Here is a 19,762-nt window from a genome sequence, read left to right as displayed (position 1 = left end):
TCCTGCCTCAGCCTCCCGAGTAGCTGGGACTACAGGCGCCAGCCACCACGCCCAGCTAAATTTTTTTGTATTTTTTAGAAGAGATGAGGTTTCATCGTGTTAGCCAGGATGGTCTCAATCTCCTGACCTTGTGATCTGCCCGCCTCGGCCTCCCAAAGTGCTGAGATTACAGGCGTGAGCCACCGCGCCCGGCCGTATTAATTTATTTTTATTTTTGTTCTTCAGAGACTGTGTTGCCCAGGCTGGAGTGCAGACCAGCCTGAGTTTGAGACCAGCCTGAGCAACATAGTGCAACCCTGTCTCTACAAAAAAAAAACTTAGGCAGGCATGGTGGCCCACACTTGTAGTCAGCTACTCTGGAGGCTGGGGTGGGAGGATTGGCTGAGCAGGAGAGGTCGAGGCTGCAGTGAGCCATGATTGCACCACTGCACTCCAGCCTAGGTGACAGAGCAAGATCCTGTCTCAAATATAAATAAATAAATAAATAAAAATCAGTTGTTGGTTCAACTCAACTTTCTTAATTTTGTTTATTAATTTCTGCCTTTATCTTAATGTTCAGGATTATTTATTTATTTATTTATTTGAGACTGGGTCTCGCTCTGTCGCCCAGACTGGAGTGCAGTGGCATGGTCTCGGCTCACTGCAGCCTCTGCCTCCCGGGCTCAAGGGATCCTCCCACCTCAGACCCCCAAGTAGCTGGAATTACAGGCGCGCGCCACCATGCCCGGCTAATTTTTGTATTTTTTTGTAGAGGAAGGGTCTCGTTTTTTTTGCCCAGGCTGGTCTTGAACTCCTGGACTCAAGCGATCCCCCTGCCCCGGCCTCCCAAAGCTCTGGGATTTCGGGCGTGAGCCACCGCGCCCGGCCTAATAATGTTCGGGCTTTCTTATTTTCTAATCAATGTATTTAAGGCGATACATTTTCCTCAGAGTGTCGCTTTGACTGCATGCCACAATGTGAATAATGACAGGCAGGAATGTATATTAGGTTCTCATTACAGTTAGTGCTCAATATTGGTTAGCTCCCTTTAACCTTATCCTGTACTTGGCCGACAAGCATTCGTTGGGCGTCCGTCCGACGCCAAGAAGCTCTTCAAAGCCACTTTCCCTGCCCACCCTCTTTTCTCCCGCGCGGGCAACTCCTCCCGGCCTGGCCGTCACGCCCCCTCACGTCACTCACCGCCCCGCCACGTTCCCATGACACCACGCAGGCGCCAGCAACAACGGCCAGAACCCTCCGTGCCCTTCCGCTTTTCCAAAGGCCTCTCTGCGACGACGGCAAGAAAAATAGTTCCTTGACAACTGAGCTCTTTCTCAGGAGAAGGCGGGACCAGGCGGGGCTTACAAGCGCAACGAAACGGAAGTCCGTGGTTCTTGTAACGGGATTGGACCCCGCGCTCCCAGGGGCGGGCTCAGATGGGCGGAGGGATTCATTTTAAGCAACGGGAGGCCCTCCGCCTCCATTGAAGGCGGGGAAATACCGCGGCGCGGGCGGTAGTTGCTGTGGTTTCCGTTCTGAGCTCGCAGCTTAGGAGCTGAAGATCGCGGACTTAGCGTTCCCGCGTCCGAGTCCGGCCATCAGTGACTGCAGATCCGGAGGCCGGGAGCTCAACCACCCTTCTTCGGAACAGGGCCGGCCTGCTGCTGTGCCGTCGCCGCTCGGTGCCTGTATCTACTCCTGGGCCTAGCTCGGCTCCGGGGCGGCTTAGTAGAAGGCCGCCGGCGAGATGTTCAAAAATACGTTCCAGAGCGGCTTCCTCTCCATCCTCTACAGCATCGGCAGCAAGCCCCTGCAAATCTGGGACAAAAAGGTCGGGCTGGGGGCGGCGGCGGTGCGGGGTGGAGGGGCTACACCCCCTTCTCGTCTGGGGACTGGGGACGGGGAATGGTTGTGTCGAATTGGGGCCTGGGAGAGGCGGAGAGGACGCTGTGCCTTGTCCTCAGCCTGGCGGGACTGGGGCGCGAGGTGGGGGCGTCGTGTAAGCAGCGGAGGAGGTGAGGTGGTGCATGTGGGTGGGCGTGGCTGGGATCTAAGCGTCCTGCAGCTGTGGTGTGGTTAGGGCCACGACCCTTGCTGCTGACTTGACTTGGTCGGTCAGTCCCTTCTTTTGAGCCACTGTTTCCCCATCAATATAATGGGGTTGATGGTGCCCATCTCCTAGCATGAAATGCACGAACTTATTTGAGGGAGCTTCGGGGATGTCCAGATGAAAGTACCTGCTATTCACGGATTCCAAATATTTACTGATATCCTGTTTTGTGCCAGGCACGGTGCTGGGCGCTAGACACAGAGCCTTTGTTCAGGCACCCTTACAGAGGCGCAGACAGAAAACCTCCGGCCAAGCCAGTGATGTTTAAATTTCATTCATTTGCTCCCTTCCTCCCACTGATCCCAAATAAGTCAGAATTCAGTGGCCCTTGGCACCTGCTCCACACTCACTGTGACTTGCCTGTACTATGCCCTCGGTGCCTGATTTCTCCATCAGGAAAACTGCAGAATGCTGACAGTCAAAGTCTTGTTTGGATTAATAAACTCAGAGCCAAGTACAGGCCTCATCTTTATTCCGGCATCCACTAGATGATACTGTGTTTGGCCCCACGAGATGATGAGTCTATTTTTTGCAGATGTGAAGAAAGATCTAGCTGTCTATGAATTGGTCTGCATTTTATTACTTTGGTATTTCGTTCTTCATGCAAATTCCCAGGCAATCAGCTGTACTATTTCTTGAATATAAGTTACGGGAGGCACTCCAGTGTGGAATTTCAGTCATATTCTTAGTACTTCTCTCTGGGAGAATGTCGAGTGTGGGTATGATGAATGCTGCTTTTTATAGAGATGCATGTGGAATAATCTCAGCAAGGTTTATTGGTAATGAAGCCAAGAATTTTGGATTTTATCTCGGAACAAGCCTCTGTATTCCCTTATCCACAGATGAGAGCTCTGGGCCACATAAAGTTGGGAGAGAACATGGGCAGCTTTCTGCCTGTCACCACTAGGGAACTCTGCGTTCTGAGGGCAGCTGTGAGGATGGTGTGTTCATAGTGTTACTTTCATAAGATAGTTGAAAAATCTGAATATAATGAAGTTGGGCCTTCGTGTATGTAAAATCTGCCCATCTCTTCTCTTTCAGATGATTCTATCCACAAGCTAGAGCTAGTGCTGGAGTACAGGAAAGCAGTTCCTTAATGTTGCTGCCTTACTGAGGTTTTTGGTTTCATGGTTTTTTTCACAATGGAATAAAGCATCGTAAACTGTAAATTGCGTCTGTACAAAGAGAGCCCGAGGTGCCTGGGAACTTTGTAAGGAGATTGGTTTCCCAGCTGTTGCTTGACTCAGTTATGGGCCGTCAGAAGGCATGAAGAGAGGGGAGCCCTCTGTGCCAGTGGAATTTGGAAACTGAATTGTAACAAAGTGTCAGTATAAGGCAATTGAAATCGGGAATGGGACTTGACCTAGGAGGAGAGGTTTTCAGAGCAGATCAGAGAACTTACTAAAGCTCAAAGAATTCCCGTAGTAGGGAGGCCTCAGAATTTCTGTTAGGAAACTTGTATCAGTTTTCCATTTTAACCCTTCTGGGCTTGATCTTGTGTGCTGTGTTTTAGTTTTCAAATGTGGCTTTTTGACTGGTCAACATGTTTACCCAAGAATATAAAAGCAAAGTAACCATGGTGCACTGTGTCCCTTAACAACGCCACTAGAGGTTGGATGGTACCCTGATGACATAAACACGTGTGAAAACATTGTTAAATCGATTGGCAGGGTTACTTGGAGTAAATTAAAGAGACATTTTGGCAAAACCTTTAGAACACTCATTTCAAGCAAAATCTTCACAATGGTAAAAGTTAATTTTGTGTTTCTAACTCTTATTTAGACTCAATTGAAAAATGTTTAGGATTGAGGTTTTGTTCCCCTCTTGGGGCAAGGGAAGGAAAGAGAAGAAAAAAAGTTTGGGGCCATATCCCTCAGCTTTGTCGTGTGTGCTTTTTCTCAGCTATAAGTCCTCAGAAAGTGCTGGAAATTCAATCCAGTAGGGGGAATGCTGGGAATTGATGTACTTATTAAAGATTTATTGAGCGACAGCTGAGTGACAGGCTTTGTGTAGACTTGGGAAGATAGAGAAAACATTTTTCCTGCTCCCAGGGACTAAGGCAAAGTTGTAATAAGGACAGAGTTTGTGGGGAGTTGAGGACTGTCTACATTTAGCTAGACATGGCCTTGACTTTTGCCACTAGGTATATATTGACTGTGGTGCCTATTTATAGTTATTTTATTTCCAGAAAACTTTACTGTTTTCTTTCCTGAGTATATATAGAGAGAATTCTGTTTGGTTTCTTTGAAGAATCTTGAGAAATTTGGTTTGACTGTTGTTTAGGCTCTGTGTCTGTGTAGAAGTGAGCACTGTATTCACAGTACCAGTGAATTTGCAAGCTTCCCTTTTTATGAGGATGGCTTGCTCGTTCGTGTTTGTAACACCTGCAATTTATTTGACACTCTGAAGCTCACAGCCCCTCCCCTCCATCTCATCCTTCGGATCTCAACTTAAACATTCCTTTCGGCTGGGCGCGGTGGCTCAAGCCTGTAATCCCAGCACTTTGGGAGGCCGAGACGGGTGGATCACGAGGTCAGGAGATCGAGACCATCCTGGCTAACACGGTGAAACCCCGTCTCTACTAAAACATACAAAAGACTAGCCGGGCAAGGTGGCGGGCCCCTGTAGTCCCAGCTACTCGGGAGGCTGAGGCAGGAGAATGGCATGAACCTGGGAGGCGGAGCTTGCAGTGAGCTGAGATCCGGCCACTGCACTCCAGCCTGGGCAACAGAGCCAGACTCCATCTCAAAAAAAAAAAAGCATTCCTTTCATTGGGAATTTGAGTTAAGCCTCATGGGTACGCCTGTGGCTGGCAGTTTTCTATTGTAGATCGTCCACTGGACTGCAGGTTCCTTAAGCAGAAGAGCAGTATCTTGCCTAAGAACCTCAGTGCTAGGGCGTGGTCAGACATCTTGGATTTGCATCCTGGCTGTGCTGTGTTCCAGTTGTGTGACCTTAGCCATGTCCTTAACCACTCAGTTTTCTCATCTATTTCTCACGGTTATGAAGATTCAGTGAAGCTGTATATAAAGTCCTTAGCAACAGAGTTATAGTATATGCAGTCATGCACCACATGATGGCGTTTTGGTCAACGACAGACCTTACACATGACAGTGGTGCCATAAGATTATCATGGAGCTGAAAAATTCCTATCGCTTAGTGACATAATAGTTGTTCGTTAAGTCAAATGCATTACTCGTGTTTATGAGTAGGTGTAAACCAACCTACTCCACTACCAGTCATATAAAAGTGTAGCATATACAATGATGTATGGTGCCTAACACTTGATGATAAATGACTATGTTACTGGCTTATGTATTTACTGTACTCTTTATCATTATTTTATTGTATTTTATTTTTCTGAGACAAGGTCTTGCCGTTTTCCAGGCTGGAACGCGGTAGCACATCAGGGCTCACTGCAGTCTCGATCTCCTGGGCTCAAGCAATCCTCCCACCTCAACTTCCCAAGTAGCTGGGACTACAGGCCCTCACCAGCACACCTCGCTAATTTTTCTATTTCTGTAGAGAACAGGGTTTCTCCATGTTGCCCAGGTGGTCTTGAATTCCTATGCTCAAGCAGCCCTCCTGCCTCAGCCTCCCAAAGTGCTAGAATTACAAGCATGAGCTCCCGTGCTGGGCCTTATCATAATTTTAGAACATACTTCTACTTACAACAACAACAAAAAGTTGCCGGGCGCGGTGGCTCAAGCCTGTAATCCCAGCACCTTGGGAGGCCGAGACGGGCGGATCACGAGGTCAGGAGATCGAGACCATCCTGGCTAACACAGTGAAACCCCGTCTCTACTAAAAAATACAAAAAACTAGCCGGGCGAGGTGGCCGGCGCCTGTAGTCCCAGCTACTCGGGAGGCTGAGGCAGGAGAATGGCGCAAACCCGGGAGGCGGAGCTTGCAGTGAGCTGAGATCCGGCCACTGCACTCCAGCCTGGGCGACAGAGCGAGACTCCGTCTCAAAAAAAAAAAAAAGAAAAAGAAAACAACAACAACAACAACAAAAAGTTAACTGTAAAATAGCCTTAGGCAGGTCCTTCAGGAGATATTTCAGAAGAAGGCAGTGTTGTCATAGGAGATGACAGCGCTATGTGCGTTATTGCTCCTGCAGACCTTCCAGTGGGACAGCATGTGGAGGTGAAGACTGTGATTGATGTTAATGATCCTCACCCTGTGCGGCCCTAGGCTCATGTGTGTGGTGTCTGTGTCTTAGTTTTTAACAAAAAAAGTTTAAAAAGTAAAAAAAAAAAAAAAATAGGAAAAAGCTTATGGAATAAAAATATATAGAAAGAAAATATTTTTGTGCAGTTGAACATTGTGTTTGTGTTTTAAGCTAAGTGTTATTACAAAATAGACTAAAAGTTTTTTCAATTTTTAAAGTTTATAAAGTAAAAAAGTTTCAGTAAGCCAAGGTTAATTTATTATTGATGAAAGAAAAATATTTTTAATAAATTTAGTGTAGCCTGCCAGGTGTAGTGGCTCATGCCTGTAATCCCAGACCTAATTAAATAACTAAATAAAATAAATGTAGTGTAGCATAAATGTATGGTGTTCATAAAGTGTTCAGTAATGTCCTAGGCCTTCACATTCACTCACCACTCACTCACTGACTCAACCCAGAGCAACTTCCAGTCCTGCAATCTCCACCCATGGCCAGTGCCCTATCCAGTTGTATCACTTTTTATCATTTATACAGTACTTTACTGCACCTTTTCTATGTTTAGAAACACAAATACTTACCATTATGTTACAGTTGCCTACAGTATTCAGTACAGTTGTATGCTGTACAGATTGTAGCCTAGGGGCAATAGGCTATACCATATAGCCCAGGTGTGTAGGATGTTGTACTGTCTAAGTTTGTGTAAGTACACTCTGATATTCACACAGCTATGGACCTGCCTAATGAGGCATTTCTCAGAACGTAACCCCATGCTTAAGCAATGCATGACTGTAGTTAGTACTTTATAAGTAATGACATATAGTATTAAATATGGCAGGGACTAAGGAATTTGCTCAAAACTAAAATAAGATGTTTGAAATGAGCCCACCATCCAGATGTCTAGGAATACGAAATACAGTAAAACCAGACTTCTGAAATGAGAAGAATTTAGTTGCTGCACCGTGGCTCGCCCAGCCCTAAGCCCTTAATGTGGCTCTAAGGCCACATAACCCATGCTGTGGCACCTGCTTCACTCGTTCTCCAGGCGGGGCTCACCTCACCCGGTTCCCCCTCTTAGTAGTAGCCTCCTACTGAATTGAAGGAAGTCCTGTTCTCTCACCTTCAAGCTTTTGCACTTCCTGGTCCCTCTGCTGGGCGCTGCCCCTCACCACCCCACAAGCCTCACTCCCATCTTTTCAAATTAGTCTCCAGTCACAGTTCAAAGGCCTTTCTCAGAGTGACCTTCCTTGACTCTTCAGGCTAAGTTAATTTACTACTACTTACCACACGTGACATTATTAGCTTCTTAAGGTCTGTATTCCTGGCTATACAGGTTCCTGATAGAAGCTTTTGTAAGTTTCTAAACCAACAGCTTAGAAGAAATTAGGGGTTTCTTTAATGTTACCTTGACATCTGGGACCAGCACATCTTATATTTATTAAAAGACTCTTATGTTTAATGTAAGCATTACTTCTGGTTGTAAGGAAAATACCAGGAGGTTCTGTTCCCACTTATACTTGTGCAAAACATGGTATAATTTTCAGTCTTAATAGTAGTATCCTGGCGGGGCGCAGTGGCTCACGCCTATAATCCCAGCACTTTGGGAGGCCGAGGTGGGCTGAGGTCGGGAGTTCAAGACCAGCCTGACCAACATGGAGAAACCCTGTCTCTCCTAAAAATACAAAAATTTGCCAGGCATGGTGGCACATGCCTATAATCCCAGCTACTCAGGAGACTGAGGCAGGAGAATCACTTGAACCTGGGAGGTGGAGGTTGCAGTGAGCCGAGATGGTGCCATTGCACTCCAGCCTGGGCAACAAGAGTAAAACTTCGTCTCAAAAAAAAACAAGGTAGCATCCTAAAAGTACATGAGATAAGATTGCATTAATTCATGAAAATGCCTTTGTCTGTCTTTCCTGTCACCTTGTCTTTCTCTCAGCTGCTGCTGTATCTTCCCTACTCCAGGACTAAATATTAGACCAGAGTCTTTTGCTGCTGTTACTGGATAGTGTTAGATTCCCATTTCCTGTTCTAATTTTAAAAATAGTCTCTCTTCAGAAAAAATTTCCTACATTCTAGTTTTTAGTTAGCACGCCTTGTTGATAAAAATTAAATTGGTGCCATTTTCAGTAGTAGAATTCAGTGTATTTGGACATAAAGGTGGTAAAACTTTTTTTTTTTTTTTTTTTTTCTGGCTTTCCCAGGGTCAGCTGGACCCTGGGAGAATGTTCTTCATTATTCTGAGTCGGGTTTTACAGTAATTGAACGAAAGCATGGTTTTTTGGGTTTGTTCGTTTGTTTGTTTTGAAACAGAGTCTCACTGTGTTGCCCAGGCTGGAGTGCGATGGCACAATCTCAGCTCAATGCGACCTCCTCCTCCCGGATTCAAGCAATTCTCCTGCCTCAGCCTCCTGAGTAGCTGGGATTACAGGTGTGCGCCACCACACCCAGCTAATTTTTTTGTGTTTTTAGTAGAGATGGAGTTTCACTATGTTGCCCAGGCCGGTCTCAAAACTCTTGATCTCAGGTGATCCGCCCACCTCAGCCTCCCAAAGTGCTGGTATTACAGGCATGAGCCACAGCACCTATCCAAAGGCATGGGTTTTCATTACACTTGCCTTTTCTTAGCTATGCACATAATTGTCCTTACGCTAACTTAGGGGTTGTTGGTGTATGCCCAGAGTTGCTTGTCTGCTGTCTGGATAGCCCCTGTCAAGTACAGCAAAGGGAGTCTCAGACTCCCTTGGAGCCTGGGAGTCTGAGTCAGAGCTATGCCCAGTTCTCCCCACAGGGGTCTCCCTCTGCCTAATTTCTGTCTGGGAAACCAGCCCTTAACCCAGTGCGGGAACTTTCCTGCTGAAATGGACAGCTCTAATGGCTTAATGTAAATTACAGCATGTGTCATTAAAGCTAGGATACCAGATGGCTGAGGGTTCAGCTGCCTGCCAGGCTGAGTGGGTGGGGCCAGAAAAATGAAAGTTGGGGGAGGGAATGGATACAATTCATGTTATTTTTAAAGCAATCATAGAAATATATAGCATCCACCGGCTCCCTCCCTATCCCAGTAGTAGTAGTTTGTTTGTTTTTTTCTCCTGAGCTTGACCCACCTCCCTGAGGCTTACATTCCGGGGAGGGAGAGAAATCAGTGTTCTTTATTAGTTGCCCTAGCAACCATGGAAAGCCTGGGAGAGTGTAAGACTAGCCTGAAGCTTTGGTCCCCTCTGTTGTCTGCAGAGGCTGAGAACCATTATAATCTGTAATTGCCAGTAACTGGGTTCTGAACCTCTTTGAGTACCTCCAGCTCATGGGCAGAGGAGGGGAAATTAATGAAATAAAACAATATTGGCTTTAGATTTTTTTTTTTTTTTTTTTGGAATAAAGCACTCATAGGCCACACTTTGATAGTGGGAATGTGTCATGAATGAAAAAGAATTAACAAATCAAAAACAGCTCTTTGTGATCTAGAGAGGGACAGAGCATGTTAAAACCTGCTTCCACCATAAGCAATAAATGCTGAGCGGTTCATTTTATCTTCCTCCCAAAGCCAAGCCTGCCCAGTGACCTCTGAACTGGAAGGAGCTAAGGAAAGGACGTGGATACTTTCTGAGACGTGTATCTTCCTGTATGCTGTTGTCAGAAGCTGGTTTTAGGAGGGGGTTGCTTTCCTGGAAGACCTTTATAATATTAGGCAGTGACAGCCACATTGCCATGGTGGTGGGGAGCCTTTGCCCCAATTGCCTGTTACCTCTCCCCTTTGATCCTAGTTTCAGAGCCTAGAGAAAAGGCTTTGGGAAATTCCCTACCCTCCAATGCACGTATCTGATTGATCCGCCCTTACCACCTCCACCCTACTCTTTTCCAGTGAGTTTGTATTTGCAGCCTTTTAAACAATAAAGGAGAAAAATCATAATTCACTAACAAATTCACTTAATTTTATTTCAGACATCTGGAGGCTTGTCATATGGGGATACTTGTATTTTTCTTCTTTGGGGGTTAAACAGTCTCTTGGGGAAAAGCTCTGTTTAGTTTGTCTTACCACCAGCCAGGTTCAAACTCGAGAGAGACTGACGGGCATTCCTTCAACAAAGTTGCCTTGACCCCTCCAAGTTCCCTTGTTTTGTGGAATACATTCATTCATTTTGTAAAACTTAAATTTGTGAGTGTGTTTGTTATCTAGTAACACTGGGGGAGAGAGAAATCTCTTTAGTAAGTTATTGAAAATCCAACTAAAAGTTAGCTTGCCTCGGGGCAGAAGTGTAGGAATACTACAGTCTATCCACCTTCCAGCCTGCGTTGGCTTCTGTGTGCATTGTATGGCTTTGTTTTCTTCTGTAAAGACCTGAATAGGTCATATCTGCTGGAGTCCCAGGGAAGTAGTCAACTTTGAGAGGGGCAGAAGGCAGTTTCCCTTAACATTTTCTCCCTGTGAGATCTGGCTGGTCTTTCTGTGACTGACGGAGGCCTCTTGTTGACTCTGGCCGGAGAGAGCTTGAGGGATGTGAAATTTGAGGGCATGCTTTAAATAAGGGTGGATAAATAGCAACATGTTGCTTTTTAACAATAGCAGTTTCCAGGCCCAAGTTACTTCTTAATCCTTTCAATTTAGCTGTCTATTTGATCTTTGCAGTTTGTCCCATTTTAAAGAATGGTTATGTTATTGAGAATAATTAGTGGTCTGTTATAAAAGTAGTGTTTGCATCTTGTTGGAATACTGCCAGCTCTTATCAGTAGGGCTGCTCGCATTAGTTGGAAATGATTTATTGATTAATTCCTTCTTCACTGAATCTGCCTGGTTTTACACAGAAAATATAGGAGGAATATTGCCACTTAGGTTGCGAACATTTAGATGGCGAATGAGGTGGGCAGTGGTGGCGTGTTCTGCACAGAGCCAAGCCTTTGTGCTCTTAATCTCCTTGGAAAGAGGCCCAGAATTCAAAGCAGGAGGGCATTGAACATTGCCAGCTTTGTCTGAGAAGCATTTCAATGTGACGTTTTGTGTCTTGAGAGCCTAAGAAATGCTCCACTGGCGGGGACTGGGGTCCCGTCTAGCCCAGCATTCTGTCTCTGACAATGGGCACCCATTTGTGGAAGCATTCTTCATGCTGGCGGTCCTGTGGGCTTTGTGATATGCCCCAGCATCTCTGGCTTCCTGTAATAGTCCACGGTGGATGTGTTATCCAGGAATTTTTAAAACCCTCCTTGAACCTATTCATTTGTGCCAACTCTTAGGGTGACAGATTCCAGAAGTCAGCAAATATTTGAATGCTTAGTTTATGGCTAGCACAGTGCTAAGCATTGTCGAAGATAGAAATGATGCTTCATAACTGGTCCTTGCTCTTGCTTGAGCTTATTCTTCTTTAAGGAGACAAGACTTGGTTGCAATTGTGAAAAGGGTGGGCAGTGACATCAGATGTCACCTGTAGAACACCAGGCAGACCGTGAATGGATCAGACTCACAGGGACAGAGTCACAGAGACTAATGTCTAAAAACAGAAACATATTATTAATAATTTATGTTGAAAAATAAAACTGCCAGCCTCAACACTGATTTCTCCCCATATGCAAGTCTAATAGCCAAATTGTAATCAGAAGTCTGATGAGTGAACAAGAGGAGCTTTAGTCAGTGTGATTGAGTCATTGATTATGGCAGCCTAACACAGCCCTTTCCACAATACCTAAAGAAAGACCATGTGTTTGTCTTTCTGATGTCTCCTGTTCTAAACCTAGTTGATCTTTTCCATATGATATTCCATTCAGCCCTAATAGTCCAGCCCTGTTTGTTTGTTTGTTTGTTTGTTTGTTCATTTTTGAGACAGCATCTCACTCTGTCACCCAGGCTTGAGTGCAGTGGCGTAATCACGGCTTGCTGCAGCCTCGACCTCCCAGGCCCAGACTATCCTCCCACCTCGGCCTCCTGAGGAGCTGGGACTGCAGGCATGTGCCACCACACCTGGCTAATTTTTTGTAGAGATGGGTTTTCACCATGTTGTCTAGACTGGTCTTAAACTCCTGAGCTCAAGCAATCCTCTCGCCTTGGCCTCCCAAAGTGCTGGGATTACAAGCGTGAACCACCATGCCCAACCCCAGCCATGTTTTTTTGGTTTTGTTTTGTTTTGTTTTGTTTTTGAGATAGGGTCTTGCTCTGTCACCTAGTCATCTAGGCTGGAGTACAGTGGCACAATCACGGCTCACTGCAGCCTGGACCTCCTGGGCTTAAGTGATCCTCCCACCTTAGCCTTCCAAGTAGTTAGGACTATAGGCGCACTACAAGTGCGCGGCGCCACACCTGGCTAATTTTTTGTAGAAACAATGTCATACTCTGTTGCCCAAGCTGGTCTCGAACTCCTGAGCTCAAGCTATCCTCCTGCCTCAGCCTCCCAAAGTGCTGAGATTACAGGCATGAGCCACTGTGCCTGGCCCCAGCCCTGTTTTGAAAGTGCCTTTGCACATCTCTGTTCTGTCCATATTTGTTGCTTAAAAGTTTAGACCAGGCACGATGGCTCACGCCTGTAATCCCAGCACTTTGGGAAGCCGAGGCGGGCAGATCATCCGAGGTCAGGAGTTCGAGACCAGCCTGATCAACATGGGGAAACCCCGTCTCTACTAAAAATACAAAAAAAAAAAAAATTAGCTGGGCATGGTGGCACATGCCTGTTACCTCCGCACTCGGGAGGCTGAGACAGGAGAATCGCTTGAACCCAGGAAGTGGAGGTTGCGGTGAGCCAAGATTGCGTCATTACACTCCAGCCTGGGCAACAAGAGTGAAACTCGGTCTCAAAAAAAAAAAAAAAAAGTTTAATGCTTGAAGATAATTGTTCTTTCCTAAATATTTTGAGAGGAGGAATCTGTATTGAGTATTGATTCCTCCCCATCATCCACCTCCTACATATGCAGCAAACAATACAAAACAATGTGGGATGAGGTGCTAAATTATGTCGTCTAGACAACATGAGCCAGAAAAACAAATCAGAAAAGAGAGGTCAGTGTGGGCTGAAAATGCTAAAGAAGGCATCTGTGTGTGGCACAGATGGGAATTGAATTCCTGCTTTAAAAAGTAGAAAATTAGGGAAAAGCAGATGGGGAAGCATGGAGCAGGACAACTCCAGGGGAGGAATGCTTTCACGTTTGGTTGCTGCCCTCCTCAGTAACACTCAGCTTTTCCTTGGCTTTTCTGGCCAAAGAAGTACACGAGGCAGGATGGGCGCAGTGGCCCATGCCTGTAATTCCAGCACTTTGGGAGGCCAAGGCAGGTGGATCACGAGGTCAAGAGTTCGAGACCAGCCTGACCAACATGGTGAAAGCCCGTCTCTATTAAAGATACAAAAAAAAAATATAGCTGGGCGTAGTGCTGCACGCTTGTAATCCCAGCTACTCAGGAGGCTGAGGCAGGAGAATCGCTTGAACCTGGAAGGCAGAGGTTGTGGTGAGCCAAGATCACGCCATTGCACTCCAGCCTGGGAGACAGGGTGAGACTCCATCTCTCGCCGGGCGCGGTGGCTCAAGCCTGTAATCCCAGCACCTTGGGAGGCCAAGACGGGCGGATCACAAGGTCAGGAGATCGAGACCATCCTGGCTAACCCAGTGAAACCCCGTCTCTACTAAAAAATACAAAAAACTAGCCGGGTGAGGTGGCGGGAGCCTGTAATCCCAGCTACTCGGGAGGCTGAGGCAGGAGAATGGTGTAAACCTGGGAGGCAGAGCTTGCAGTGAGCTGAGATCCGGCCACTGCACTCCAGCCTGGGCGACAGAGTGAGACTCCGTCTCAAAAAAAAAAAAAAAAAAAAAAAAAAAGAGAGAAAGAAAGAAATCTGCGAGGCAGTATGAGGCAGTGGAAAGACTACTAAATCCTGAGTCTCCTACTTAGGGTTTGGGATTTGCAGTTCCGGGGTGCCAATGTCCACATTTATAAAATGGAAACAGTATCACCTGCCTTGTTGTTTTGACTGTGTGAGGCTTAAGTGAGAAGATAATGTGTGTGATATTCGTGGTGCATAGTAGGCATTCAGTAGATATTAGCTGAATCTAAATTGAGCTGATGTATTTGGGGAGAAGTTTCCCCTGATTTATGGATTGCCAAGTTACCTGGGATTCCCATGGTGGTTGATGTGACCCTGTCTAGAGGTAACAGCACGGCTTACGTACATATAAGCTTCAGTGTACTGTGTCACAAATTTCTTTGTACGCCTCTTGGGCTACCGTGGTTTTCTTGAAATGGTCCTATTCAGCCTTATCAGATATTTCAGTACTAATCGAATTTTCTTTCTTGTAGGTACGGAATGGCCACATCAAAAGAATCACTGATAATGACATCCAGTCCCTGGTGCTAGAGATTGAAGGGACAAATGTAAGGTAGGTTGCCACCTCTGTTCTCCCAGAGACATCATGTACTAGGGAGGCATATGTCATAGAGGCTAATAGCACAGACTGTAGAGTCAGAGTGCCAGATGTGAGTCCAGCTCTGCCACTTAGAGCTTACCCTGGACAAGTTACTGAATTCCCCAGACCTTAGCATACTCATCTGTACAATGGACAGAATAATAGTACATTTTCCCTATAGGGTTATTGCGAGGAGTAAATAAATGAATATGTATAAAACACTTAAAACCTTGCTTAGCACATAGTAAGCACGATGTCAGTATTAGCTGTATTATTAACCAAAGCGTGTGTTGGGGTGGGGAGTGGGCGGTGTTGTACGGCTCATCCAGTGGGTGGACAGTGTGGTTTTCAGGGCCATAGAGGTCTCAGTTTTGGTTTTCTGTCATTCAGTGGCTCCCCTGCACCAGAATTGAGGTCTTCTCTCACCGGAGGAGCTTCTGAGATCCACTGTCTGGCTTTTTTTTCCAGATATTTTATTGCTGCTGTCTAGTCCTGTGTTAAGCTTTTATTTCTGGGTCCAGCGTTTGTTAAAGCATCTGCTGACTTAGGGCTGAGGGATTCACTGGGTGGCGTGTCTGAATCTTTTAGATCTGCTGTCCACTGTTTCCTCTTGGACCCTGTATTATTGTTGTGTATACCACAAAGGAAGAGAGTCCAGGAGTGTGTTTATTGGTATTTCCTCTCTCTACAGCACCACATACATCACATGCCCTGCAGACCCCAAGAAGACACTGGGAATTAAACTTCCTTTCCTCGTCATGATTATCAAAAACCTGAAGAAGTATTTTACCTTCGAAGTACAGGTAAGTACATGGACGTGAATGTGTCCACTCTTGGCTATACCAGAGAGAGAGCCTTTGACCTGATGGGAAAAAGTGGCCCTACAAAAGTATCTTTATCCTTTCGCATGTATTCTTTTCTGCTTCTACTATAAGCCCAATGCAGTCCTTGTTATGTAAATTTGGCATTAGTAATCAAAATTTAATGCCAGGTTTTTAAAGAAATAGTAAGCACCTAGAAAATCTAGCGATTTCAAAGCTTCAGAGTTAGCATGGTATCCATTTCGGGAGTGACTATTTAATACTCAGTGGCTGTTCTGTTTTAGTATTTCTGATTTTTCAAAAGGAATAACATTTAGGTACTCTATGGTCTGAGAGCCAGCCGACTGTTATATGTCATAAACAGCTGGTGTTGTCTTGGCAACAAACAAGATAAACTTGCTACTTCCGGCCCATCTGCATGCAGCGTATGACCTGTGTCTGGTCTGTTTATTTTCCTGTGAGTCTCAGCCTTGGGAAAGCAAGCTGTGGGAATTCAGGTCCTTGTCTGGACAAGGTTGTGTGCTGCTTCCAAGACAGAGCTTCTTCTCTGTGTGATGCTGCTTCTCTGTATTTCACAGGTACTAGATGACAAGAATGTGCGTCGTCGCTTTCGGGCAAGTAACTACCAGAGCACCACCCGGGTCAAACCCTTCATCTGCACCATGCCCATGCGGCTGGATGATGGCTGGAACCAGATTCAGTTCAACTTATTAGACTTCACGCGGCGAGCGTATGGCACCAATTACATCGAGACCCTCAGAGTGCAGGTACTGCTCCTTTCCCAGACAGAGCCCCGGGTTGGGGTTAGGGCACACTGCGTCTAATACTGGCTTGTGGCCCACACAGCAGAACAGTGTGTATTTCTGGCTTCAGTTTCCCACACTGTCCAGAGAGCTTTGGCCTCACAAAGGTCCAGGAAATATTGAGGAGTCGGATCAGGTATAGAGGTGAATGCAGCAAGAAAGACCTCCCTCTTACCAGAATCCATCCCTAAGACAAGCCAAGGAAATGCCAGAGATGAAGCGTTTCCATTCCTAGAAGAGGGCCTCTAGAAGACTCTGGAAAAGGGAGAAAACGGTCACGTTTAGCCTCTCAAAAGAAGCATTGCCTTGACAGATCCATGCAAACTGTCGCATCCGACGGGTTTACTTCTCAGACAGACTCTACTCAGAAGATGAGCTGCCGGCAGAGTTCAAACTGTATCTCCCAGTTCAGAACAAGGCAAAGGTAAGCCAGTCTTCCCCAGAGGAAGGCCCACCAGTGAGTTGGGGGAGCTGTGCTCCTGGAAGGTGCTCTGGTCTAAGAATTCAGCTGCAGAGCCTCTCTGTGTTGACACTTTGGGGGGTTATTTTTTTTTTTTTTTGAGACGGAGTCTCGCTCTGTCACCCAGGCTGGAGTGCAGTGGCCGGATCTCAGCTCACTGCAAGCTCCACCTCCCGGGTTTACGCCATTCTCCTGCCTCAGCCTCCCGAGTAGCTGGGACTACAGGCGCCCGCCACCTCGCCCGGCTAAGTTTTCGTATTTTTTAGTAGAGACGGGGTTTCACCATGTCAGCCAGGATGGTCTCGATCTCCTGACCTCGTGATCCGCCCGTCTCGGCCTCCCAAAGTGCTGGGATTACAGGCTTGAGCCACTGCGCCCGGCCGGGGGGTCTTTATATCACAAGATCTTAGGTCTCCTTCTAGCATCAGCACTGAATCAGGAATGCTCCTGTGAAAGATTCTGTTACTGCTGTCTCCCCTCTCCACGGTGAGAGGGGATGAGGCACTTCCTACCACTGGCTCACAGAACTTCAGAAAATATCTTCCATCTTAACTCTTTTTTTTTTTTTTTGAGATGGAGTCTTGCTGTGTTGCCCAGGCTAGAGTGCGGTGGCACTATCTCAGCTCATTACAACCTCTGCCTCCCCGGTTCAAGGGATTCTTGTGCCTCAGGCTCCTGCGTAGCTGGGATTACAGGCGCCCACCACCATGCCCAACTAATTTTTAATTTTTGTAGAGACGGGGTTTCACCATGTTGGCTAGGTTCAAACTCCTGACCTCAAGTGATCTGCCCGCTTCGGCCTCCCAAACTGCTGGGATTACAGGCATGAGCCACCGCGCCCGGCCCCATCTTAACTCTTAATCAGCCCAAAAGTATTATCAGCTGATAGGTACCTGCTAACACAATAGTGGGTGCTTCCCTGCTTGTCTGCTGCAGATGTGTGTCCATTCTCCACAGTCACTGTCCACTCAAGTGTCACCAGAGGCAGGGGCCTGTGACACTGACCGTCTGTTTTCTAGTAACTTAAACTGATGCCTCTTTTCTGTTTTTTCCCTTCAGCAATAACTGGAATTGTGACTCAAGGGATAGACCCTGGATGTGACTCTTCTTTTAAAGAGGAAACTATGTGGAGGATGATGCAAAAACATATTTATCTTAGTTCACTCTGCTGTAGTTCTGTTATTTATACTTTGTGTTGCTTGTCATGGACACCGGTGAACATGTCGTAACTCTAACTGCATTGTAAGTGCAGTGGGGGTAAGGAGTCCTGTGAGTGGCGCGTGAACGCTGGAGCTTATTCCGCCGCCTGTCCCAGTGTCGGGGCAGATACCTTTTCCATGAACTTACAGAATTCAAGATGGCCCTTAAGGAATTCCAGACCAATATTTCTTCCTGCAGTTTATTCTGTGTTTTATATATTATCTAAATATTTGTATATGCTGTGTAATACTCATAATCTGGAAATGAATAAAATGATATATTCCTGGTTTGTACATTTGTTCCTAGTTTGTCTTTCTTCATGGTGATGTTTCTGTTTCCTTTGTGATATGAAAAGAGAACTATTTCCATTGAACATCTTGTATATTTCATGCTTTGAACTATCTTGTATTAAAGTATCTAAAGAACAAGACATATTATGCAGCTGACCCTTGAACAACACAGGTTTGAACTGTGCGGGTCCATTTATATGAGGATTTTCTTCCACCTCTGCCACCCCTGAGACAACAGACCAGTCCCTGCTCCTCTCGCTCCACCTCCTCCTCCTCCCCTCCTCATCAATGTGATGATGAAGACCTTTATGATGATCCACTTAATGAATAGTAAGTGGATTTTCTCTTCCTTATGATTTTCTTAATGACATTTTCTTTTCTCTAGCCTACCTTATTGTGAGAACACAAAATACAGTATGTAATTCATACAAAATATGTGTTGAATGGCTGTTTATATTATCAGGGTTCTAGTCAACAGGATGCTATAGTAGTTAAGCTTTGGGAGAGTCAAAAGTTATACATAGATTTTTGCATAAGAGGGTCGGTGCCTCTAGCCTCTGAGTTGTTCAAGGGTCAACTGTATAAACTGGTTCAGAACAACTTTTAAGACTAAATGGGGAAAAAAAATAGTATATGACCAGTGGAATCATCTTGCTAGGGATTGGGTCCTAGGTTGAGCTTAAGACAGAATGACATAGTCTAAATTACACCTAAACGCCTTTGGTGCGGTAATCAGCACGTCTTGTATCCTCAGCATTGGAGCAGATCACCATTTCTCTATTTGAGTTCCAGCTGAAGTACTGGCTTTGAGTGTAGGGACTTAAAGAAAAATGTTTCTTTAAACGCTGGAATCGCATGAGGGAACAGGAACTTTACACCATTTTCCCCACTGTGCTTATTCTGGACAGATGCCTGTTTAGTGGAATGACACTGGCACTATTGCCTGCATTTTTTTTTTTTAAGGCACAGATGAATTTGCAGAAGTTAAGCACTGTATATGATGCAACTCTGCCACATGCAACATTTCTAAGGGGAAAGCAATTTGAGGGCAGAGAAGAGCACGTATCAGCATCCCCCTATTAGGTGGTGTCCTAGATGATCTTGAAGGACATAGAACTAATAACAGTGATTACACCTAGGCAGAATTTTTTTAATCGGTTGTATACTTTCTTCTACTATTAAAACGAAACAAAAAAAAAAAAATGTTTTTGGCTGGGCGCAGTGGCTCACGCCTGTAATCCCAAACACTTTGGGAGGCTGAGGCAGGTAGATCACTTGAGGTCAGGAGTTTGAGACCAGCCTAGGCAACATGGTGAAACCCCGTCTCTACCAAATATAAAAAATTAGCTGGGTGAGCTGGGTGTGGTGGCGTGCTTCTGTAATCCCAGCTACTTGGGAGGCTGAGGCAGGAGAATTGCTTGAACCTGGGAGGAGGAGGTTGCTGTGAGCTGAGATCGTGCCACTGAACTCCAGCCTGGGCAAGGGCAAGACTCTATCTCAAAAAAAAATTTTTTTGGAAAGATACTTTTGTAATAAAAATTTCAAACTTAATGCA

General features: G+C 45.8%; 1 protein-coding gene across 2 annotated transcripts; it reads left to right on the top strand.

Moving 5' to 3' along the window:
* Positions 1-1,393: 1,393 nt before the first annotated feature.
* On the top strand, positions 1,394-18,210 carry CFAP20 (cilia and flagella associated protein 20). 2 transcript variants are annotated; one of them, XR_003117078.1, is made up of 6 exons: positions 1,394-1,810; positions 14,527-14,606; positions 15,325-15,436; positions 16,033-16,221; positions 16,436-16,681; positions 17,777-18,210. XR_003117078.1 is itself a non-coding variant. In XM_025370929.1 (6 exons), exons 1-6 carry the CDS (start codon positions 1,727-1,729, stop codon positions 17,780-17,782), a joined length of 582 nt encoding a protein of 193 aa, XP_025226714.1. In that variant the 5' UTR covers positions 1,394-1,726; the 3' UTR covers positions 17,783-18,210. The 2 variants fall into 2 exon arrangements, 1 of the variants encoding a protein (XP_025226714.1); XM_025370929.1 differs by having other exon boundaries at positions 16,571-16,681.
* Positions 18,211-19,762: the final 1,552 nt, after the last annotated feature.

This window comes from Theropithecus gelada, chromosome 20, assembly GCF_003255815.1.
Source record: "Theropithecus gelada isolate Dixy chromosome 20, Tgel_1.0, whole genome shotgun sequence".
Lineage (NCBI taxonomy): Eukaryota > Metazoa > Chordata > Mammalia > Primates > Cercopithecidae > Theropithecus > Theropithecus gelada.
This window is presented reverse-complemented; position numbering and strand designations above follow the sequence as displayed.

What these genes read in the sequence shown, in the direction of transcription:
- CFAP20 (XM_025370929.1), top strand. Translation starts at nt 1,727, where the DNA reads ATGTTCAAAAATACGTTCCAGAGCGGCTTCCTCTCCATCCTCTACAGC. An exon ending in TGCAAATCTGGGACAAAAAG is followed by an intron (nt 1,811 to 14,526) that starts GTCGGGCTGGGG and finishes TCTTTCTTGTAG; the next exon opens with GTACGGAATGGCCACATCAA. An exon ending in ATTTTACCTTCGAAGTACAG is followed by an intron (nt 15,437 to 16,032) that starts GTAAGTACATGG and finishes TGTATTTCACAG; the next exon opens with GTACTAGATGACAAGAATGT.